The sequence below is a fragment of the Cajanus cajan genome, chromosome 1 (genome assembly GCF_000230855.2).
Source record: "Cajanus cajan strain Asha chromosome 1, NIPB_CcT2T_4, whole genome shotgun sequence".
Classification (NCBI taxonomy): Eukaryota; Viridiplantae; Streptophyta; class Magnoliopsida; order Fabales; family Fabaceae; genus Cajanus; species Cajanus cajan.
The window spans coordinates 81,454,729-81,477,426 of NC_138517.1; the positions used below are offsets into that span (position 1 = coordinate 81,454,729).

The following is a 22,698-nucleotide window of genomic DNA, read 5'->3' on the forward strand; positions in this document are numbered from 1 at the left end:
AATTCCTTCACTTAGATACTTTCACTACAAATGTTTCAAAGAGGTCTTATGATATAATATTAGAGTTGTCTTTGTACACATTTTTTTAATTGTGATTTGATATAAAAAAAATCAAATTTCTTTAAAATATTTGTTTTGTATACCTTTTCTTTAAAATATTAATAACCACATTTTTTAATAGTCATTATATTAGTATGTTAAATAGTCACATTTCATTTAATGGAAGAGATTAAACATACTTAAATTCAATTATATTTGAGATAAATTATATGTTAAAATAAAAACTCAAAACTAAGTTGATTCTTAATTTATGTTTTACATAGAAAACTTCTTTTCAAAATTGAATTAATTTTCATCTCCTACATCTTAACATAAATAAATATTTTTAACAGTGTTATAAAACTCAATTCAAATTGGTTGATTCAATCGATTGATCTAAGAACCTACCATTTAATTGGTTCAAGCTAGTCAATGGATTAGAGATGCTTTCAACTCGGTGCAATTTGGTTTGACTTAGTGGATATGACAAAAAACTGACGACATGATAGGTTTGATCGACCTAACTAAGTTAATGCATTTTTTATTTTTTATGTTAACAGTACAATGTTCGCAACTCTCCTATATTTGTTCATTTCCTTCGTTCATTGCTCTTCTTTGTCACATTGATCTAATTGTATTGCACAACATTTATCGTCTCTCCTCTCTCACAATCGCACACTCCGACAATAATGTTGCAACTTTGCTAGTGTGGTGAATTCATCATCTCATCACGTACAATGACATAACCTTCAACATTTGTCATTATTCATCATCTATACTCACCATACAATAATGTGCATCTGCTCATTATATGACAACACAATCTTGTTCTAGTGTGTAAGTCGTTAACTACATTTTTTTTCTTGTGTTTACTAGTTGGACTAGGTGGAGGTTGCTCCATTTCTACTTGTTTGTGCACGAGTTTTTAATATTTTTTTAAAATTTTGTTTATCATGTTACTTAATTACCCTCATTTTAATTTGATGAATGTCTATAATCTTAAAAATTTTAATATTTCTATTCCCGAAAACTTTATAATATGTTTTGAAGTATAAATCTTACATATTGTGAATTATTTATAATTTTTTATTATAAATGAAATCATGCAAGTTAATCGACAACTTAATGGTTCAAATTTCATCTATTGACTTAGTACATGATAGAGTCCTGTGTACAGTCAAGTACGATAACATTCATTTTAAATGAAAGCCACACTTATCAACGACTTACGAAATAGTAGTCGTATACAAATTAAAACAGGGGTAGGTTAAAAAAAAAAAAAGTCAGCAACAAGATAAGGTATATATGAGCATATATTTTCTTCTGTTTTTTTTTTTTTTTAAGTTTGTACGACAAGTAAGACTATGAGTGAGAGTACGGTTCTACTATTATTTAATTTTTTGGGTGTTCTTGTAAGAGAGTAAAGTACCTACTTTACTCGGAGTCGGAGAAGAACCTTCTATTAAATTCGACATGCTATTCAATTCCATACATATCTTTCTGGTGGCTGTTGTTAACCCTGAAACCGAGTGGCACTGTTACATGCAGGTCCCACGTAAGGGTCATCATGTAATTATAACCATTTCATAGGGTCAATTCTCACCATGCATTTGTTTATTATAAATATATGTCATATGGTGATATGATGTAATATTAATGAAACATTAAAAATCAGAACAACGCTCACTGGTTACCAATCTATCGTTTTTGGACTCTGCATTCGTTCTGCAAAACCGCTCTCTTCCTTCCCACCAATCTCTGCCACACAACACATAACTCAACCTATGAATCTGAGCCTCACCCTCTACAAAAGGTATGTTCTGTCGTTTAAGGTTCATGAGATGGGTCATGAGAGGTTTTGTGTTGTTTGAAGACCATGTTTGACTAGAATTTATCTGGGTTTGTGTTAGAAACTTCAGTTTCTATTTTCATAAAAGGTCAAAATTTTCGGGTCTGATTTGTTGCGTGAAGATAGCTTTCCGTTTCTCAAGCTTGTTGGTTCCATTTCTTGGACATAAGAGTTGGTGGGGGTGCTTGGACCGTGTTTGGATTGGTGTTGTTCTAGCATCTGGCTTTTAGAGCATTGTTATCTGTGTTTGAGTATTTTACGGTTCTTTCTTGCCGACTTTGTTAAAGAAAAACTACTTTATTTTGGCAGTTACTTAACTTTTTCCGAAAACGTTCTAGAATTTGCATTTTTTTCGGAATATATGATTTTCTTAATTCATCTCTAGCAATAATTATGCTTGTCTAGCATTTCCTTTGTTTCTTTTTTACTGGTCATTTTCTTTAGGCTTTCAATTTTGAGTCTTTCCCCTCAGTAAAATGGATTATGTGCTATGCTAGCTAGCCTATTTGTTGAATAGTAATTTCTCAGGAGTGAGGAATCAATATTTGTTTTTGCTCCTTGCTTTGTAATCTGTTCTTTTGGTTGCCAAGGTCCTCTCTGATCTCTATTTAGATAAACTATTATTAGTTTTACTAGTGGATGATTTTTTTAAAAAGTATTGCTGATTTAAATCTTTAAGTTATTAGAGGTTTGACAACACCACCTTCCTGTTTCATGAAAGAAATCCTAATTTGAGTGCGTATCTGCTTGTTCTTATCTTTCCCCTTTCTTTTGACCCTTTCTAAATTTGACTCTTATTGTGTTTGCATCTCGTGATTTCTAGAGCAATTGAATGTTCTTTTTCTTGCCCTTTTTAATTCTATTTGCCTTGTGGTAGAGAACTTCTAAAACAAATAAAATATAGTCTTTTTTTTTTTTTCTTATACACCTATATGGAAATTGGGCTCCCTTCCAAGTCACCATGATCATCATGCTGGGATATGTTGCCTGCATAGTATAATTGCTATCTTGTGGTGTATTGTATAACATGATTCTTTACAAACAAACATATCTTTTCATTCTAGTGTTCTATTTCTGCCTTAAGGGTTGGTGCTGGTGGATCCTAGCATGATTTTAATTTTTTTCTCTACATGGAAACATTTACATTAGAACCTCCTCAGTGACCTGAAATCTTTGTGTTATAGATTGCATCAGCATCATATTTCCAAGTTTTAATGTGCTTTTCTTTAGTACATCGTCATTTTATCATATCTTGCTTTGGCAAGCTGTTAAAATTGATTTCTTGCTTTACTTAATCAACATTGAACTTCCTTTGACACTTACCTCATTATGCAGGTTTTGACTCTTTTAGCATATTGGTGAACGGTTGTCGACAACAATTTTTGCTGATATTTAAAGCGTCTAGCAGTTTATCAAAATGAAGATTGACCATCAAGCAAAACGGTATTATGGAGCTTTGTGCATTTGATGAACGGGTGATCTGGAACAGTTAGGAAGGATTTGTACAATTACAGAGTTTCACCACTCATTATTGTGATCACTTTCTCTCTTCCGAGTAAATATTTTCTTTCTAGATGCAAACGTCCCAGAAACACTCAACTTCAGCTGGTATCCATTTATACCACCAGCCTGTGCAAGACATTGATCCCTACACTCATTACCAAATATTACAAAGCAATTCATGCCATGAAATCCATGATAGCAGCAGCCAGGGAACCACAATTTCTTTTGAACCCTGCAAGGAGCAATACTTTACCCTTGAATCATCCCCAGCAATCAATGACCTCATAGGTTGTGATTCTCCTTCATATGCTAGCGAATCATCCAATTCCAATAGAAGGAGTCATTTTTCTCCACAGGCTTCTCATTCATACCACTCAGACCAGCATCAGTCTTCTGACAACACTTATGAATCACCAACAAGTGTGCACTCTAGTGCTGATGATAGCTACGAATTGAAGCACAAGCTTAGAGAACTGGAGATTTCATTGTTGGGGACTGATTCAGATATTGTTGACAGTTGTCACTGCTGCTACAAGGGTGGCCATCACGGAGCACCTCCAATGGCTAAATATGATTGGGATCAGATTGTGGAAATGATTCCAAAATTAGACTTGAAAGAAGTCCTAATTCGGTGTGCACAAGCTGTGTCTGATGATGATATTGAAACAGCAGTGGGATTTATGAATAATGTTTTGCCAAAGATGGTATCAGTTGTGGGTGATCCGAGCCAGAGGTTAGGTGCTTATATGTTGGAGGGTCTAAGAGCAAGGTTGGGGTCTTCAGGGAGCCACATCTACAAAGCATTGAAATGTGAACAACCAGCAAGCAAAGATCTCATGAGTTACATGCACATTCTGTATCAGATTTGCCCATATTGGAAGTTTGCTTACATATCTGCAAATGTTGTCATTGGAGAAGCAATGCTAAATGAATCAAGAATTCACATAATTGACTTCCAAATTGCACAGGGAACTCAGTGGATGTTGCTTATTCAAGCTCTTGCATGTCGTCCTGGAGGACCACCTTTCATTCGTGTAACTGGTGTTGATGATTCCCAATCATTTCATGCAAGGGGTGGAGGACTTCACATTGTAGGGAAACGGCTCTCAGATTATGCCAAGTCATGTGGAGTTCCATTTGAGTTCCACAGTGCTGCAATGTCTGGATCTGAGGTTGAACTAGAAAACCTTGTGATTCAACCAGGGGAAGCTCTGGCTGTGAACTTCCCTTATATTTTGCACCACATGCCAGATGAGAGTGTGAGCACTGAGAACCATAGGGACAGGCTATTAAGATTGGTGAAGAGCTTGTCACCCAAGGTTGTGACCCTTGTTGAGCAAGAATCCAACACCAACACTTCTCCCTTTTTCCAAAGGTTTGTTGAGACCTTCAGTTATTACACTGCTATGTTTGAGTCAATAGATGTGGCCCTCCCCAGAGATGATAAGCAAAGGATCAGTGCAGAACAACATTGTGTTGCTCGTGACATTGTCAACATGATAGCTTGTGAGGGGGCTGAGAGGGTGGAAAGGCATGAACCCTGGGGGAAGTGGAGGTCAAGATTTTCAATGGCTGGTTTTGCACCATGCCCTTTGAGTTCCTCAGTCATGAGTGCAGTTAGAGGTATGTTAAATGAATTCAACGAAAATTATAGGCTTGAACATAGAGAAGGTGCTCTCTTTCTAGGATGGAAGAACAGAGCTATGTTCACCTCTTCTGCTTGGAGATGTTATTGATCACTTGCTGTCATAGGAGAAATTATCAAATAGTTGAGGACCACCAAATGTCCATAGTCTCGCCAATCTTTATATGTCATATATTTAAAATTTTCAATTTACAAGAAAAATTTAATAGTACTTAATTATATGTCATGTAAAGAGTAGTTATGGAACATGTCTCCTCTCATAGATGTATGTATATTTTCCCCTTGTTCCTTTTTTTTTTGACATTTGGTCATCGTTTAGGATCGTATCTGTAGTTTCTCAACAGGACTAGAGACTTAAGCTCTCTTGCAACCTTTATCCTTTTACCTTTTGTGGGTCATACAGCTGTCTTTGAACTTGTTGTACATGTCAATACTAGAAAGAACGAAAGAGAAACCTCATAGTTATTGACGTGCCCTCTTTAGCAGTTTTTTTAGAGTTTAATATATAGTAGTTACTTTGAGATGAGTTGGTTGCTTCTTTTACTCACGACTTTATTTCCTTTTCCTTCGTTTATATCTTTAGAAGCTAAAGTTTTTAATTCATGCACATGCATGGACCAGAAGGGTTTGGTCTACTATTTTTCTTTCTATTTTGAAATCAAAAGACAGCGGGTATAATATAATTGGGTTCCATGTGAGATAATCCCTTCATTTTATTTTGTTTGATGTTTTGATAACTTTTGTATGATTGAATTTGATTGTGGTTTTATAATATCAATGTAACATTAAATTTTTTTTTCTTTCTATTGTAGCATTAACTATTATTAATGTATTCTTTAATTAATGTATTTTTTCTTTTCAATGGTGTGAATCCAAAAGGATATATAATTCTTTAATTAATGTATTTTTCAATACCTATTTTAATTAATGTATATTTGAAAGTTATATAACTTTTTTTTTTGTCAGGTATATTAATTATATTTCTTAAATTTTATGTCAAAATTTTAAACGTGAAATAAAATAGAATGAATGGAGTATTAATAAATGAAGTATTCATTAATGTACTGGTTACAATAATGTAAATTGTCCTCAATATATGTTGAAAAACATGACATTGTCAGATTCCAAAGAGAAAATGTATATTAAGAGATATTGAGAAAAGTCGGTAATTTCTATTATCGATTGAAATGATAAAAAAAAAAAAATGAAAGATGAGTACGAGGCTAGATTAACCTTATATACAAGGTGTAAGTCTAAAATCAACCAATTTTTTAATCTTCTAATTTTTGTAATTTTTGTAAGAAGATACTCGTGTGGAAAACTTGTCAGATTCGGGGGAAAACATTTTCACAATAGTTCTTAATTCCTATATGCAAAGGCAAAACTCATGAAAAGCTAGTTAATATCATAAGTCGTGCGTGATATACTACCTCAAGATAATAATATACCTAACCTAACTTTTCCACAGTTTTAACAATTTTCATTTTATTATATATTAGTAAGATCAAGGCACTTCATGTCTCTATTAAAAATTAAATAAAAATAAAAATTAAATAATAAAAATATGTTGTTATATAATTAATATTTTTTCTATTTTTTTAAATGATATAATGATAAAAAAAAAATAGAGACCAAGTAATTACTGAAAAAGATATCCTCTTTATATATTAATATAGACAAGATAATATTCTTTCAGGAAAAAATACATTAAATAATAACCGATGATAAATAACTTCATGCAAAAAATGTAAAAGATGTCGTTATTCGTTTCGTGCAATGTAAAACGATTTTAAATAATCTCCCTCTTTTTTCGAGATTGCTACTAAATTTAAACAAATAACAGTCGCATTGATTACAAGTTAAGAGAGGCATGTTGGACCTTGTATATAGTTTCAGATTCAGGTTTAGATGTCAATCACTGATTTGGAAAACTCCATTGAACGGTTATTATGGGATTCAGAAGCAAGGGAGGTCCACGAACCTTGTCATGCAAATCTCAAGCAAAAAAAAAAAACAAGAAGAAATTTTTTTAAAAATATTTTTATCATTCATATCCCATGTTTCATTTCATTTTAATGCCTTATACGTACACATGCAGATTGCTTCGCTGTGTCTCCTCAGTATTCATATTCGCAGTGGCAGGTAAAATGTCTTGCGTCCCAATCTACATTGTCAAGTATATTATTTATTAACCTTTAAGAAAATAATCCTTGAAACTTCATTGTTAAATTTTCATGGATGAACCTCTTGTTATTTCATATGTGATGGTATCAATTTTAGTTTAATCATCATGATTAATTGATTATCATCCATGACTTTTGCCAGATTTCCATGAATTCTATTTTTATTAGATATGGATGCCATCCATGTGAAATATGCATGCATCATACATATAATATAAGTTTCATCTAGATTCAAAATTCTTGTTTCTTGTTTTTTGGTTAGGGAAATACATTACCATCAATGATTTGCTGAGGATCAACCCTTGTTACTTATCCAAAAAGAGAAAAGAAAAATATGTGGGGTGCTAAGAAGAGTGATAATTATAAGGGTGAGTGAGCATATATGGAGTTTCCAGAGAGAGGAGATTTAAGAAGAATGCAGAGAGAGCAAGAGAGGGAGAGGAGGCGCATCCGTGACAGGCAGAGGAGACAATCAATGACTCAAGAACAAAGGGAAAGACATCTTGCAAGACGCCGCAGAAACTATCAGCTAAGAAGACAGAGAGCTGCAAATGCTCATGCTCCATATACTCCTTTTCCACATCTTCAACCTCTAGAATCAAGTGCAGGTGAAGCTAGTACTAGTGATGAGTTTCAAGGTGTCACTTCTACCTTTCTAGACTATGGAGTCCTCTCCCAAGGCATTGTTTTCCCTCATCATGGCCTCAACCAAGGACAAGAAACATTAAATTTTGGAGCCAAAGTTGGTGAAGGTATTCTTATTTTTATTCGTACACTAACTCCTCTTAACTGTTTAGAAGATATAACACTGACATTGTTTAAGCATTACATTAATTCTCCTTAATTGTTTTAAAAGCATTGCAATGTATTTCCTATTAAGAAAGTTGTTGTAAACATTAAAAGACAGAAAAAATATGTCAATTTCACAAAATCTCAGGAGTATTATTATAATTTACTAATTCTAATTATGTCCACAATCATAACACAATACATTCCTTATTTATTTAAAAATGAAACAAATTTATGGTTCATTTTCTTTTATGCTGTAATTTAACCAGTAGGATCATCAGTTCCCTTGGAAACTCTAGTTTATAAACCAGCAAATTCAACGCGGAGGATGCGTCTGAATCATATTAAATGTCTTGCGAGAAGCCTGACACATTCGATAGTTGACCCTGCTGGTACTCACCAGGTTGCAGCAGAGTTGATAGCTAAGGAACAACAAGATGTCTCAATTGGTAATTTTGGTGAGATGTTATTTGATTAAAGAGAAATGGCTAAACAAAAATGTTTTTAGTGTCTTTCGTTATTATTAGTTTGGTTGTTCTAAAAAATTTCAGGTAGCACAACAAAATCATTGCGTTTGAATTGTGTGAAACGCCTTGCCAGATCAAAAACTTCTCCCATAGAGAGTGCAGGTCAAAAGGACCTTAAATTGCAACCAGAAGAGATTCAATTACTAGGAAATGAGAGCTTCATAGCCTCTAGCTAACTTTCTGAGATAAAAGCAAATAGTGAACTCAAAGGTAAATAAATTACAAACAATTGCATATCTATGAATGTAATTGATACATAGTTAAAGTAGTTACCTTTGTGGATTAAGTAATGTTTAGTTCTTGTTAAAATTATAATATAATGGATTTCAGGTAAAAGTTTATCATTTCCTTTGAGGAGAGAATGCGGTAGCAATTCTCAGTTGACACTAACATATTCTTATTTAATAAATGTGAGTTTGCATTGAGCTAATATTTTTTTTTTCTTTTCTGATTTATCTCCATTTTTATTATGATATTGAATGAATTTTGTGGTTGATTTTGATAGCATACACACAAAGTTGACATTGGAAGGAATTGACTGCAGCATGGTGGAGAGAATAGTGATAATCAACGTCATTCTTTTATATTTTATTGGTCTAGCTGGTAGATGGTGATAGATCTTGGTAGACTGATTTTTTCTTTTTCTTTACATGTTAGTATAATATTGGATAAGTATATGATGAATTGCTTTCTTTGTATTTTCTTTTTACTTTTCCTTTTTCATAAAGTTGAGATTGATTCGAATTCTCGTGTTCACGGTGAAGAATTTCACCAATTGAACAAATTAACATCTTTTCACATTATTATATAAATATACTTTACACCCTGTTAATGTTATGAATCTTATTCTTTTTCTCTTTTTTTCAGTTACGTACTATCCAGCAATTGCATTATGCATGTATTTACCTAGTTCTTACTACATTTTTGTCCCTAATGAATAAAATGAAAAAGGCAAATGGGTAGCAATAAGAGCTTGAAAATTGATTTGTTGAAGAATAATACCTGGTGAACGGGATGGGAAAGCAATTTTTCTAACACTTAGTCTAAAAATAGCCTATAACTAAGATCTTAAAATACATAGTTTAACTTTAACAGCAAAATCTAATTATTTATTTATATGCTAAAATTTCTATTTCTATTTCTCAATCTAATATTTCATTTTACTGTCTATTTGTTTTTTCCTCATTTTGTTGTACAGGACTATAGTTAATGATTTGTTGTTATTTTTTTATAATTAGTAACGTGAAAATAGTTAGATATAAGTAACAATTCTTTGTTTCATTTGTTGTTTAAGTCGTTATATAAAAAATAAAAATTTTACAACTTCTAATACAAATTACATAAACTTTATTAAAAGTGGTCGGTTAAAGATTTAAATAAAAATTTATTCATTAATAAAATGAGTCGATTACTACTAACAAGGAAAAAAAATTATTAAGTCTTAAAACTATTTAAATTTGACCTATATATCATAAACTTTGTTTCAAGATTTCTCCTAGTGGGTATTAAAAAAATTAAAAGTCTTCATAAATAAAAGTTATAGTTTTAAACCTATAATTTTTTTCCCAACATATATTATCTAGGTTAACGTAACTCTCCTTCTTCTCCTGGATGAAAGTTTGATTCACTTAACACCACTAAAATTTTGAACAACTATGAGTCACCGTAAGTGCAATTGCTTTGTTTGAGTTTGAATTTTGTGAGTGACAAAAATATAATTGAGAAAAAAGATTCATTAAAGGTCTAGATTTTTAATAGATATTAATTATGAGTAAAGTTACATACAACAACTTCAATAATATTATTTTTAAGTCTATTTTTTTATCACTTCATTTATTATAATTAAAGAGATATATTATTAATGATGAAGAGATAGACACAAAAGTGATGTTGAACAAATTTTGTTGTATGCGTAACATTCTTCATTAATTATTGAGAAAGTTAAAGATAGTATTGTATAAGCACTATATTTTCTTTATATTCATCATTAATTTGTTGTAGTAATCTATAAATTTAAATAATTATTGTAATATTTTGAATTTTTTACTAATATAATTGTTTAACTATTATTTATTTTTATGTTTATTAAGATTATTTTTTTATAATTGTTTTAATTAATTAAAAGAGCTTTATAAAATATTTTATAGACTTTTAATAATTATGAGTGTTTTTAATAAATGTTTGCAAAATTATTTTGTATGATATTTATTAGATATATATATATATATATATGATTTTGTTATTGGAGAAAAATATGTATTTTTATTATAATTATAGTTGTTTTATGTAATTTATTTTAATTATAATTTTGTGGGGAAAAATATATTTAATTTATATATTAGTTATAAGTTTTAATAATTGGGAGAAGGGAAGTGTAACCATGGTTAAAATATTTTTCTAAAAGTTTGTTAGAATAACTTGTTTAGGAAACTTCTTAATATTTAAATGTTTTGTTGTACTTTTTTATTGTATTTTCCTTAATGCTATAGCTTAGGCTTTTTAGCCACTTTAGTTTTTTTGTATTTTTTGAACAACATCTCTATTTATAATAGAAATATGTATGAGAGATACTGTTTTACCAATCTCCTTCAATATTCAAGTAGCTTAAACGTGAATTAGGAAGTTTTTAAAAGAGAAGCTTTAAGAGTGGGGAGTCTTCTCCATTCTTTTTTACACTTCGTGTTCTAAAGAACGGGGAGAAAAACCAAAGATCGTTGGAGATTATTCTAGAGATTTGTACCCTTTGTCTAGCCTTCATCGAAGTAAGGGAGAGTGAATATTTTCACTTTGGACGTAACATGTATGTTGGATAGTAGGATTGATCTCCAATCATGTTTCTTTATTGTATGTTTATGTATGAAAGGGGTTTTCTCAAATATTTTTTGCTCTTGAATTTTAGTCTCCCTTATGATTATCTATGGTTAATTTTGTGTAGTGATACTTGTTATACATTTGGGTAAATTGTATGAGGAGATGTTATGAGTATTCAAATATGGAAAATTGAGATTGAATTTGAGTAACCAATGGTATAATAAAGTAATATTAGACTTTATGATTTTACCAATTAGATCGAGAGAATAGAGTTTGGATGTAAATTGTGTTTGATTCTGAAAATTCAGGTATGAATATACATTGGTATTTATGTGATTTTTCTGTGTGTGATTAATGAAATTGAGTTCTAATTGTTGGGTTAGAAAGTAGATATTTAGAGCTACAATTTAAACCTAAGAATCATATAAAAATATTAAGGAATGACTGAGTTATGTGAGTTAAAAGATAAATTTCATGTTTTGTGCATGAATGTAGTAGGCGTACGTTGTAAGCCTTTCGAGTAGACTTAAATGTCAAATTAGGTTTTGTAATCTTCATAAAGGTTGTAGTCATGGATGTTAACTTTCAAATCTCGTTGGAATCACCTAAAAAGAAGGTTTAGAATAATAAATGGTATAACTAACTCTTGAGGTCAATATAGAAGTTAGAGATAATTATCATGGTTTTCTAAGAAAATTAAGATCAACTTGATAATATAGTTATAACTCTTGATAAGGTGTTTGGACTACTCGATGTCTTAAAATATTGTTATGAAAATGTAGTTTGTGGATGGTGATGATGAATAATTTTACCCTCTAAGTGTTTGATCTTATGATTACTTTGAGGTATCTATATTAGTAATTAGGAAGGAGAAATCATGAGAAAGGACAATTGAAAATATGTTATGATATGAGTTAATTATTAACAACATGAAGTGTTTTGGTGATAGCATTGCCAAAAGACTTAATGTGTGATAGTGACAAAGTTGTGAGACTAGTTAAGTTATTGATTTAAATTCTTAGTGACATTGATCTCTTAGTGACTATGGTTGAAGTGCTAACATATGATTAGACAATCTCATAATGATTCATTCTTGACATGTATTGGATGATGTTATGTAATCATTGTACTACTGAATGTTGATCTCTGGTTGTAGTGTGTGAGCATGTCATTGATATGATTATTGTGTTGCATATGAGTTGATTGATATGCTTTGACATCGATACAATTAATGTGTATAAATCCTGTGAGAGTCATATGATGAGAAGTCTAAGCAAGACTTACCATGATATGATATGATAAGACGTGTGATATATGAATTAATGAGAACATATTAAAGGTTATGCATAGAGTCTATTTGACATGCATTATATGCATAAAAGTATTTTAAGGATACAATATGATAAGACATGTGATATGTGAATTAATGAGATTACGTGAAATATTATGCACAAAGTCTGTTTAACATGTATCACATGCATGCATAAAAGGGTTTTTAAGGATACGATATGGAATACACCACCAGGGAGGTTCCCTTGTGTAACAACTTGTGGATCAATTCTTGGGGATAACTTGGTTTGAAAGTTTCAATCTCGCCCATTGTGTACATGAAATGCATCTTGTGTGACTCAACTATTCCGATCAAACCCTGGTAGTATATTCTCTTAGTGAGAGTACATTGAAGGTGTGATCCGACATATACTCCTAAGAAACTCTACGTGTATTGTTAGCAGTGATGCACAAGTGTGATGTGTGATATTTTTACTGGCACTACATGCATGATAACACGTAATCTGTGTCCACTGCATAATGCATCTTCATGTTATGTGGTATTTAATTGTTACATTGTGAATGAATGAAATATGTTATATGATCGATAAACTTATACTATGTTGATATATGTTTTGTTTGTGTTTGATTGTCCAACTACATTTTTTATTGTGCGTTTGAGTGAGATATTTCTCTCTCCCCTTGTCTTGTGTTGTTCTTCTTATATGTTGTTGCAAGTGATCTTCAACATAATTTTGAGGATGTCGATGACGAGGATTAGTCATCATAGAAGGGTTATGCTCTGATATAATGTGACATTGAAACTTAGTTAGGAATTGCCTTTTTTTATTATGTTTTGAGATAATTGATAATTTTCTTGTATTAGTTATTATTTGATTTTGATTTTGTTAAAAATGTGGTACCTTCTATATTGAACATATTAGATTTTATTTAGGAAAGACTTCTCTATTCAATTTTATTTATTCTAGTACTTATACTATGTAAGGTAGAGGATGTTACACCTATAAATTTATTTTTTATATAATTAATGTGGGAGTTATTTTTTCCTTTATGATGAAAGAAATATGTTTTTAAAATAAAAACAATTTATTACAAAATACAATATAAAATGGTTGTATTATTAATATTTGTTACTAAAACCATGAATATATCTTAATTATATTCAAATGCAAATATATTTATACAGATAATTTTAAAAAATAGACATGTATATAAATCAAAACAATATAGAACTTATTTGAATATATATTAATATTTATAACTATGTAAATATATTTATACTTGTATAAAATTCATAAATACATTAAAAACTTACGATGGTATAAAAATTTGAAGGTGAATCACAATCAAATTAAGAATTCAAGTAAAATATGTAGTTTTCTTTTTGTATGCTTAGATAATTTTTCTTTGGGAAAGGTACTTTTATAAAAAAATAATAATAATAAACATGATTTCAATCCCTTAAATTTAGAATAAATTTATTTTTGTCTTTCAAATTTAAAATTATTTCTTTTAATTTTCTAATTTTTTAAAAAATTATTTTAGTCTCTTAATTATATAAGTAACAAATTCAGATAGTTATATAACATCAACGAAATTTAATATAATACTTTTATTAGCTAGGACACTAATAGATCGATTTTGTGTAATAATCATTGATAAATTCTAAAAAAATGAGTATAAGAATTAAATTTTTTTTTTAAAATTAAAGACTAAACAGACCAATTTTAAATTTGAAAAATTAAAAATAAATATACTTTAAATAAATCTAAAATGATTTGATACTTCATTTTTATAAAACAAAATTGACGTAATATATACATTTTAAATATAATAAAATATGAACACTTTGATTACCTTCGAGTTGTTGTTCAATTTTAATAAAATTTAATATACAGATATAAAGTGATATGAACTTTCAATCTAATGGTTGAATTTATAAAATTCATTTAATATAAAGTTATTAAACGGTGTAATACTTAGTAAAAATTACACCAATATCATTTGAACCCTCCTCATATATGAAAGTGAAAAATTCAAATAATTATATAACATGAACAAAATTTAATATAATATTTTTAATAACTAAGACACTAATAGATCGATTTGTATAATAATTATTGATAAATTCTATAAAAAAATGAGTATAAAAATTAAAATAATTTTTAGAAAAAATTAAAGACTAAACAAATCAATTTTAAATTTGAGAAATTAAAAATAAATTTAGAGATTAAAAACACAAGGAAAAAAATAAAATTACATTTGTAAGTTTTTTATTTTATTATTATATGATCTTCATTGAACAGATCAAAGGAACAAACAAGGAGGCCCATAGGCCCAAATCGGCAAATACGCATAGCAAGAGAAACCCTATTTTAAATGACATTAATAGCTTATAAATAAACCTCCCTCTCTTCCCCTAAACTTATAAACACTCTGTCAACCTAAACCTAGTTTTCTCTTTGGCGCCGCTTCTCTGTTCTCAAATCCTTCCTTTGTTTCTGTGTATTTCTGAAATCAAAATTAAGCCAATGATGATATCAGTTACCAAATACCATCTTTCGGGACTGAATGGCTTCTTTTGCCTTGCTGTTATTCTGCAATTCTGAGGCTGCTTATTATTGTTTCATTATATGTTAGTATTTGATGTTGTGAAAATGACTGCTTTTGATTTGTGACTGAAATGGTTCTGAATTTTGTTGAAAGCAAACTTAATTGAAATTGTTTGTCATTTGACTTAGATGCTGTTATGAGGATGCTACATGTACCAAGGGAAGGATGTTGGCAAAAAAAAAAAAGCTATATCCTTCATCTTGAATGTGCCATAGCGGCTGTAGCTATAGCAATTCCGTTTGAGAAGCTATCTGGCCGGTTGTTGTGATCTCTGTCAACTAATCTGCTTACCGAGCTTTTCACATTTTCTGTCTATTTTATAAAGTTTAATTTTTTATTTTTTGTTTGACCATTCTGGAATTGTCATGAGAAGGGGAGAAGAGGAAAATTAGCATGATTTAGCTTTTTTCCGAGGACCCTTCTATCACGTTGAACACTTAAGGGTCACTTTCTAGGCATTTTGTTTTGATTTTCTCGAACATACTGTTTTATGTTTTCCTCTATAAAATTGAATTTTCCTGTGATTGCTTCATTATGTTGCAATGTGTAATAACAATAAGATCGCTTTTGGTTGCAAATACATTGTCTGAAACAAAGGGATCTCGCTACTTTTTTCTTTTGCTCTTCAAAACTTACTGTTTAAGCTGTGTCAGATGGTTAGGGACGGATGACCTAAAATATGGCATTTGTTGTAAGCTTTATTTTCTTGATTGGAATTTGGTAGTATGCATTTGTTTGCTTCTACTTTTAACTTGTCGATCCTAATTACGGTATAGCCACCAACCGATGAGGATATCATTTACCAAACACACCATCTTTCGGGACTGAATGGCTTTGTTAGGCCTTGATGTTAATTCTGCAATTCTGAGGCCGTGGCTATACAGTTTAATTTTATTTTAGTTCTCCCTCTTGTGCCATTTTATTTACAAAGATTGTTATTTTTGTTAAGGTATGAAGATTCCTCGAGATATCATTTTTATTTTTGTTTGCATAATATTGTATTATGTATGCATATGTGGTTTGCCATGATAGGAGGTGCCTCGAGAATGTATGGAAGGGAAAGGAAGAAAAGCTAATTTTATTTTTAAATTAAGAGAATAACATATGCAAAATAAATACATTAAAATGTAAGATGTTACATTATATGGATGCTTTCATATCCGGCAAAATTAATATTGGTGAAAAAATTTATGAACCTTAAAATGAACTGACGATAAAAAAAAAAAACATGAAATCAAACTTAAATTAGAGACAAAAACATTTCTGTATTCAAAGCGTTTCTCGCTCAAACCTTTTAAAGTCTCTTAATAGTGTTGAACAGTTATCTTGAAATCTGACAGTCGGGCAGAGAAGACGCTGAAACGACATAGAACACTATGTCCTTGTTTGTTCACCCTGTTTATTTCTTGCACTTTTAATTTAATTTAATACAAACAAGCCCCAAAAAATGATACTCAAATAGTGGTTAGCAAAACAAACTACTATTGGCAACATTGAAGACGTTATACTAATGGTTTAATTCATGCTTGTAAATAAATAATCTAACATTCTCAAATAGAGTTTTTTTTTCTTCTTTTTTTAGATTTGCAGTTCTTTCTCAACGTGTACAAAAAACCAGCATATCAATGACTTCTTCCAAGCATGAACTGATTCAGAGAAGACCTGTTATCTTCCTTGAACTTATTTCTTCGGCAAATCTCGGATGGTACAAGAAACGAGAAAAGGCACCTTCATGTTTCCAAGAAAGCCATACAAAAGTGATTCAATCAAATACTGAAAATCAAAACAATTAATTCTTTTTTATTTTATAGTTTTATTTAATTATTGATTACCATACCAATGTCAGCACCCCCTTCCCCTCCTCGCATTGTCTTATCCAATTATGTTGGACTATTTTAATTTCAAACGTTAATCTATATTTATCTCATTTTTCTACATTACTTTTTTATTTATTTACACTCAGATAACAAGTTTATATCTAAATTGAGATAAAATTAAGTATATTGCATGTTTTAAAAGATAAAAATAGGTCAATTTTTCAACAAAAAAAAAGATTTAATCCAAACTAAATCAACCTATTATCGATTGAGTTGACCTAATTTGGATTGCAGATTTTTTTATATTTATAAATCCAATCCAAATCAAATCAAATAAAATTGGTTTGTTCAAATATTATTTTATCATAAATTCGAACTAAGCTGGTCCACAAAACACCATAACAAATGCAGCAATATAGTCATAGATGGCAATGTCAAATTGGAAACTTGGCTAGCAGTAGCAATTGAGTGGCAGAGCATAATCTCGATTGCTAACTCATGAATTCGCAAGCTCTTTTTCACAAATAGGTGCGTCATGAATTAACTGGAATCGGATTAATCTTGCAAAGCTTATTGACAACGCCATTATATAAAAACACCATTATAATTAGTATATTCAGGGTGGGTAATCCACTTTTATATGGTCCCAAGCTGCACCAATCTCAATCTAAACACAACATATATGAATGGTTTTATCTTAAAATTATAACGGTGTAGAAGGATTATACTCCACGGACTCCCCTCTTCTCTGTACTGTTTGAAAGTCTAGTCCATATAAGATGAAGCAAATTCAATAGTAACTTTCCATTTAGAATAAAACGTTGAAACTATATTGACAAGCTTACTTGAAAAAAGAACCTACACAACAGTTCCTAACAATATGTAGATATGGCACAACCACGATTAAATTAAACACTAAGCAGCCATGCAACCGTTAAGAAATGTAGAACAATTTATGTATGGGAACCACATTCAACCTTCTGAGATTCAAGGACAAGTCTTGCAGTTTCCATGGCTACCTGGCCACTGACATAGTGCTGCCGACACACTGGCATGTAGACATCAACTCCCCCAATCAACTCAATCTGTGTCTCTTGTGTCTTCCTCAGGGTAAAGGAAGCACGCTTCGCACAGATTTCACATCTAGCAGTTAACTTGGTAACAGAGTCGGCAAGGGGAATTATATCAAGGACAGAACCAAAGCTCCTCCTGCCAGTAAATGTAGAAAGCCATCAACATGGACTTGACAGTTAAAATTCAACCATAAACTACTGATAAAACACCTAGTAACACAAGTTGTGTTGAATACACGTACAAACCAACAGAACTTATATTGAACAACATCAACTTGCTCTTTAATAGGAACCCAGCTTAAGAGAAGAAAACTAATTAATATTACCTCAAATAGTTACCATCTAGTCCTGCAACTATTACTGTCTTTCCATCATTATCAGCAGCTTGACGGCAGAATTCATAAAGGTCGTCAAAAAATTGAGCTTCATCGATACCAATCACATCCAACTGTCATCATCTATCAGTTGTGAGAGTAAAACAAAATGCAGACAGTAAACTATGATACATGGAAGGGAAGGGAGAAAAGTAACAACAGCCATGCAACTCACTAACCAAACCAATCATATAATTATCAATTAGAATCCATGTACACAACTACACATTGAATTTTCTGCTGTATAAATAATTAGATACATGTTACAGAACTTCAAACTATGATACCTGCTCATAAGCATCAACTCCAAACTTCTGCTTGAACAATGATAAGTTTGACAGTGCCCAACATGGTAACTTTGCACCATCATGTGTAACAATTGAGTCTAACCCGTATCTTGTATCTTTGCTTGACTTAATTATTGCCACATTTCTGCATCAAAGAAACATAAAATTTAAATATGTACCTCATGAATCATGTTATTGTTAAGCCATTCAATGAGTTTCCTGAAAGACAAATGAGTATAACAATGAGGAACTTGCTATACATCCAGAGTCATCACAGCAACATAAGCTTCACATATTATTTTATCAGTGTTACCATCCAGAATCAACTTCCCTTTCTTTCCAAAAAGATGAAACTATGAAACCATTTTGTTTCCGACCACTTGGCTCAATTGGAAAATTGAACTCAAGGTAAGTAGACTTTAGATACAGTGTAGGAATTCAAAATCCACCCAAGCATTTTATGCTCAGAACCAAGCCATCATTCCTATGCTCAAGACGAGATTAGACTCGTACCCAAAGGAAGTGAGAGGGCCCCATTGTCTTCCCCAAAAAACAAAAACTTTTTTCCACAAGGGAAACTATATCCAGGGACTCCATTTTTGTGGGAGGGAAGCAGCAAAAGCAACCATGACAATGAGGTTCACCATTCATGTAAATATAGGATACAGAAAATCTTTTATAAAAGTCAAAATTTTGATAAAAAGCCATATTAAAGGATTTAAAAAGAAAATTGTAGATAATCTAGCAAAAATTAGGTCAACAATCAAATCAATGCCCAACCTTCAACGGGAAAATGTTGTTTTTGTAAAAAAGAAGGCTAGCAACACTCTCATGATTTAGTGATGAGACTCACCAAAATTTGTGGTTTCCCATAAATTTCAACTAATAATAGAATGTTAGAGAGAGTATCGCTAGTATTCCTCTTTTGTAAAATATAACATTTGACAAATATCATACAATGAATCTTAAAAATGTCTGCTTAAAAAATAGTGGGTGTTTGGGACATAAAATCTGAATTTTGTGATAGAATGGAAAATTTAAGAAAACAAAGGGAATTTTGGCTAGACATCATATGATATTAACTTCCCTTTATTTGAACTTGCAATATTTATTACAAATGTTCAAGGATGATAAATGCAATATATATATATATATATATATATATATATATATATATATATATATATATATATATATATATATATATATATATATTTTACTCCAGGAGTAAGTCTATCTAGAAAATTTGAAAATCATTTGATACTTCGTTTCATTAATTTGAATCAACGTATAAAATGACTTTATGATTATCCGTCAATTTGAATTAATGAAACGAAGTATCAAATGATTTTCAAATTTTTTAAAAATTTGCAGATTTGATCTATGCATTAAGAACTTTAAATTGAACAGTTGGATCGTTGAAATTTGGTGTAGAACATGAGTTATTGAACGGAGTAAGTTTAGGTAGACTTACTCCTAAAGTAAAAGGATTCCTCCTCTCTCTCTCTCTCTCTATATATATATATATATATAGAGGAGGATTATATATATATATACAACTTGAAGGTAATCAAAGTGTTCATATTTTAGTATATTTTGAAATGTATATATGACGTCAATTTTATTTTATGAGAATGAAGTATCAAATCATCTTAGATTAATGTAAAATTTGGTATGTATGATCTAAGAGATATTAACTTTTAATCTAACGGTTGAATTTTCAAAATTCACATTTAATATAAAGTTATTGAACGGTGTAAAACTTAGTAAAAGTTACACTGGTGTCGTTTGAACCATCTTCATATATATATATATATATATATAATGGAAGATTGTACTTTTTCAACAGGTATGAAAACAGGTAATTATATTTGACACGGTTATGTTATATTTGTATACTCACCTGATAGTTGACACCTTGTTTTATACTGTCAATTTTTAGTTATAAATACTACCAAAATTAAAGTAGTTTTATTACAGATTGACAGAATGATCTTGAGAGGGGAAGAGAGAGAGAGAGAGAGAGCAAATTATTGATGATGAGTAATAAACTATCTCAAACATTTACATAATCATTCTCTTGCATGTTTAATTTATTTTTCCCTTTCAAGCAGGGGAAATAGCATAGAAGCATGAAAGATAAAACACTAGACCATCAAAAAGAGAGTATAAAATGATTATGATCTGATAAATATGGAGAACTTTGAGCATAAAGAACTGGATCATGCTACTGGCATGCATACCCTAGATCTATTCATAAATTTTGCGTACTGATTCTTAGGAGAGAAAAAATAACAAGTTGGCTATCACCTAACAGTTTGCCAAATCCTAACATTGGAGGCAAATTGTTCCTATGTTACTGAAGAATGTATGTACTAGTATAGCTCAAAGTCCCATAGGTTTCACTGTTCCACTTCAAATCTACAACCTATAAATCAGAAGCTTTCCTTGCACAGAACTCTCAAGACCTTACTCAAGTTTTGCCAGGCTTGACCTCAAAGCTGAGAATTTCTGACCAGTGATCATTGAAACCAATATGGCATTCCAAAAAACAAGTCTCCCCCATTCAAGTACAAAACACGCAAAGACTTTGGACATCAAAACTTTTGTACCACTAGTTGCAAGCATGATACACCTATACGGCTATAACTGTAAATGAAGATAGCCATGACAAACTACATTCAAAAATCAATAATTCAAGCAGAGAAACAAAGATAAACAATAAAGAAACAAACAAAAAAAAAATTAATAATGAAACTAAAGACAGAGAGGAGATGAGTTGACCTGCCGTTGGCGGTTTCCGATTGAATCCGACGAAGGAGCGAAGTGGTTTTTCCGGCGAACATGGGGCCCACTATGACGTGAATCTCGCCGGAGCGAGGTGGCGAGGGCTCCGTTTGCAAGTTTGGATCTTGAGAGGTGCAAATGAAATTATTAAACGAAAAGGGAGGTGGGTTGAGGCGGAGACGATGATTGGGGATTCGAGGGCGAAAAGAGAAACTAGTTGTCGATTGAGAAGGCAGTGAGAAAAGAGCGAAAGGAGAGGCTTTGGGAGAAAAAGGTGAGAACTTGGGGTTGAGGAGGGACTTCATAGCGTGCAAGGGTTTAAGGGTTTTGCAACTGTGAACACAGATTTCGCATTTTATGCACTTTGAGTTGTGGAGGGAAATCTCAGGGCAGGCAGAATAGTTATCAAAATATAAGAATAAAGCACTTAGATTCTAAGGAAAGTGATAACATGTTCTTGAAAGTCCTCCCAGCGATAACTCACCCTAAAATTTAATGCGGCTGCATACACAAGACAAGATTCGAATCTCTAATCTTACTTAAACATGGATCAACCGTTATCGTTGAACCACACGCTTGAAATTATATTTCTTAGGTTTTAATTTCAAAGCAAATAGAATTTGTTTGTAAATTAGATTAAAGAAAATGTTATAATTCATTTCACTAATTTTCCTTTCATGCATCTACTAATTATTCAAATTTAATATTATATTATTGTTAATCTAATAAGTCACGAATATATTATAGCCCTAATCTATTATATGAGAAATTTTAAACTTTTAAACTAAAGTTTCAATTTCTTGATAAAGTTAATTAAGTGAATTTCATTAAAATTTGGGATTTTAACATTAACTAATAATTTTGATATTATTCTTAACAATAAGTGTTATTAGGGCTCCTTTTCTAGGTTGTAATTTCAAAAGTGTTTTCTAATATCAATCAATTCTACAAGATCATGCATTGGACAATCAAGTCAAAACAAACATTAAGAGTATGAAAGAAAGCAACTAACTAAAGAAAACACTTTATCAAATAATATGAAAGTTTACATGGAGTAGAGTCAACTACATCAATCTCCAACATGGGTGAATTAGTTGCTCATGGATAATTT

General features: G+C 30.9%; 3 protein-coding genes, 1 long non-coding RNA gene and 3 other non-coding genes across 9 annotated transcripts; 6 read left to right on the forward strand and 1 right to left on the reverse strand.

The window, feature by feature from the left end:
* The first annotated feature begins 1,679 nt into the window (after positions 1-1,679).
* Positions 1,680-5,562, forward strand: LOC109803594 (scarecrow-like protein 13). The gene is made up of 2 exons (XM_029272454.2): positions 1,680-1,852; positions 3,224-5,562. The coding sequence occupies exon 2, from the start codon at positions 3,463-3,465 to the stop codon at positions 5,125-5,127; it is 1,665 nt and encodes a 554-aa protein (XP_029128287.1). The 5' UTR covers positions 1,680-1,852; positions 3,224-3,462; the 3' UTR covers positions 5,128-5,562.
* A 155-nt stretch (positions 5,563-5,717) lies between these two features.
* On the forward strand, positions 5,718-9,390 carry LOC109803825 (uncharacterized). Of its 3 annotated transcripts, none has more exons than XM_020365498.3 (6): positions 5,718-7,178; positions 7,482-7,971; positions 8,278-8,466; positions 8,560-8,745; positions 8,866-8,945; positions 9,041-9,390. In XM_020365498.3, the coding sequence occupies exons 2-4, from the start codon at positions 7,602-7,604 to the stop codon at positions 8,709-8,711; spliced, it is 711 nt and encodes a 236-aa protein (XP_020221087.1). In that variant the 5' UTR covers positions 5,718-7,178; positions 7,482-7,601; the 3' UTR covers positions 8,712-8,745; positions 8,866-8,945; positions 9,041-9,390. The 3 variants fall into 3 exon arrangements, with proteins under 3 accessions (XP_020221087.1, XP_029128447.1, XP_029128446.1); XM_029272614.2 differs by having other exon boundaries at positions 8,278-8,457; XM_029272613.2 differs by having other exon boundaries at positions 8,281-8,466.
* A 5,116-nt stretch (positions 9,391-14,506) lies between these two features.
* On the forward strand, positions 14,507-17,189 carry LOC145952239 (uncharacterized). Its single transcript, XR_014429923.1, has 2 exons — positions 14,507-16,198; positions 16,832-17,189. It is a non-coding gene; the product is annotated as an uncharacterized LOC145952239 (long non-coding RNA).
* Positions 15,162-15,250, forward strand: LOC114916251 (small nucleolar RNA SNORD96 family). Its single transcript, XR_003804642.1, has one exon. It is a non-coding gene; the product is annotated as a small nucleolar RNA SNORD96 family (small nucleolar RNA).
* Positions 15,465-15,556, forward strand: LOC114916267 (small nucleolar RNA snoR109). The gene has a single exon (XR_003804658.1). It is a non-coding gene; the product is annotated as a small nucleolar RNA snoR109 (small nucleolar RNA).
* LOC114916250 (small nucleolar RNA SNORD96 family) lies at positions 16,030-16,122 on the forward strand. Its single transcript, XR_003804641.1, has one exon. It is a non-coding gene; the product is annotated as a small nucleolar RNA SNORD96 family (small nucleolar RNA).
* A 657-nt stretch (positions 17,190-17,846) lies between the features above and the next one.
* On the reverse strand, positions 17,847-22,026 carry LOC109804126 (thymidine kinase a). Its single transcript, XM_020365907.3, has 4 exons — positions 21,585-22,026; positions 18,801-18,945; positions 18,466-18,587; positions 17,847-18,275 (listed from the first exon to the last, which is right to left on the reverse strand). Exons 1-4 carry the CDS (start codon positions 21,890-21,892, stop codon positions 18,020-18,022), a joined length of 831 nt encoding a protein of 276 aa, XP_020221496.1. The 5' UTR covers positions 21,893-22,026; the 3' UTR covers positions 17,847-18,019.
* Positions 22,027-22,698: the final 672 nt, after the last annotated feature.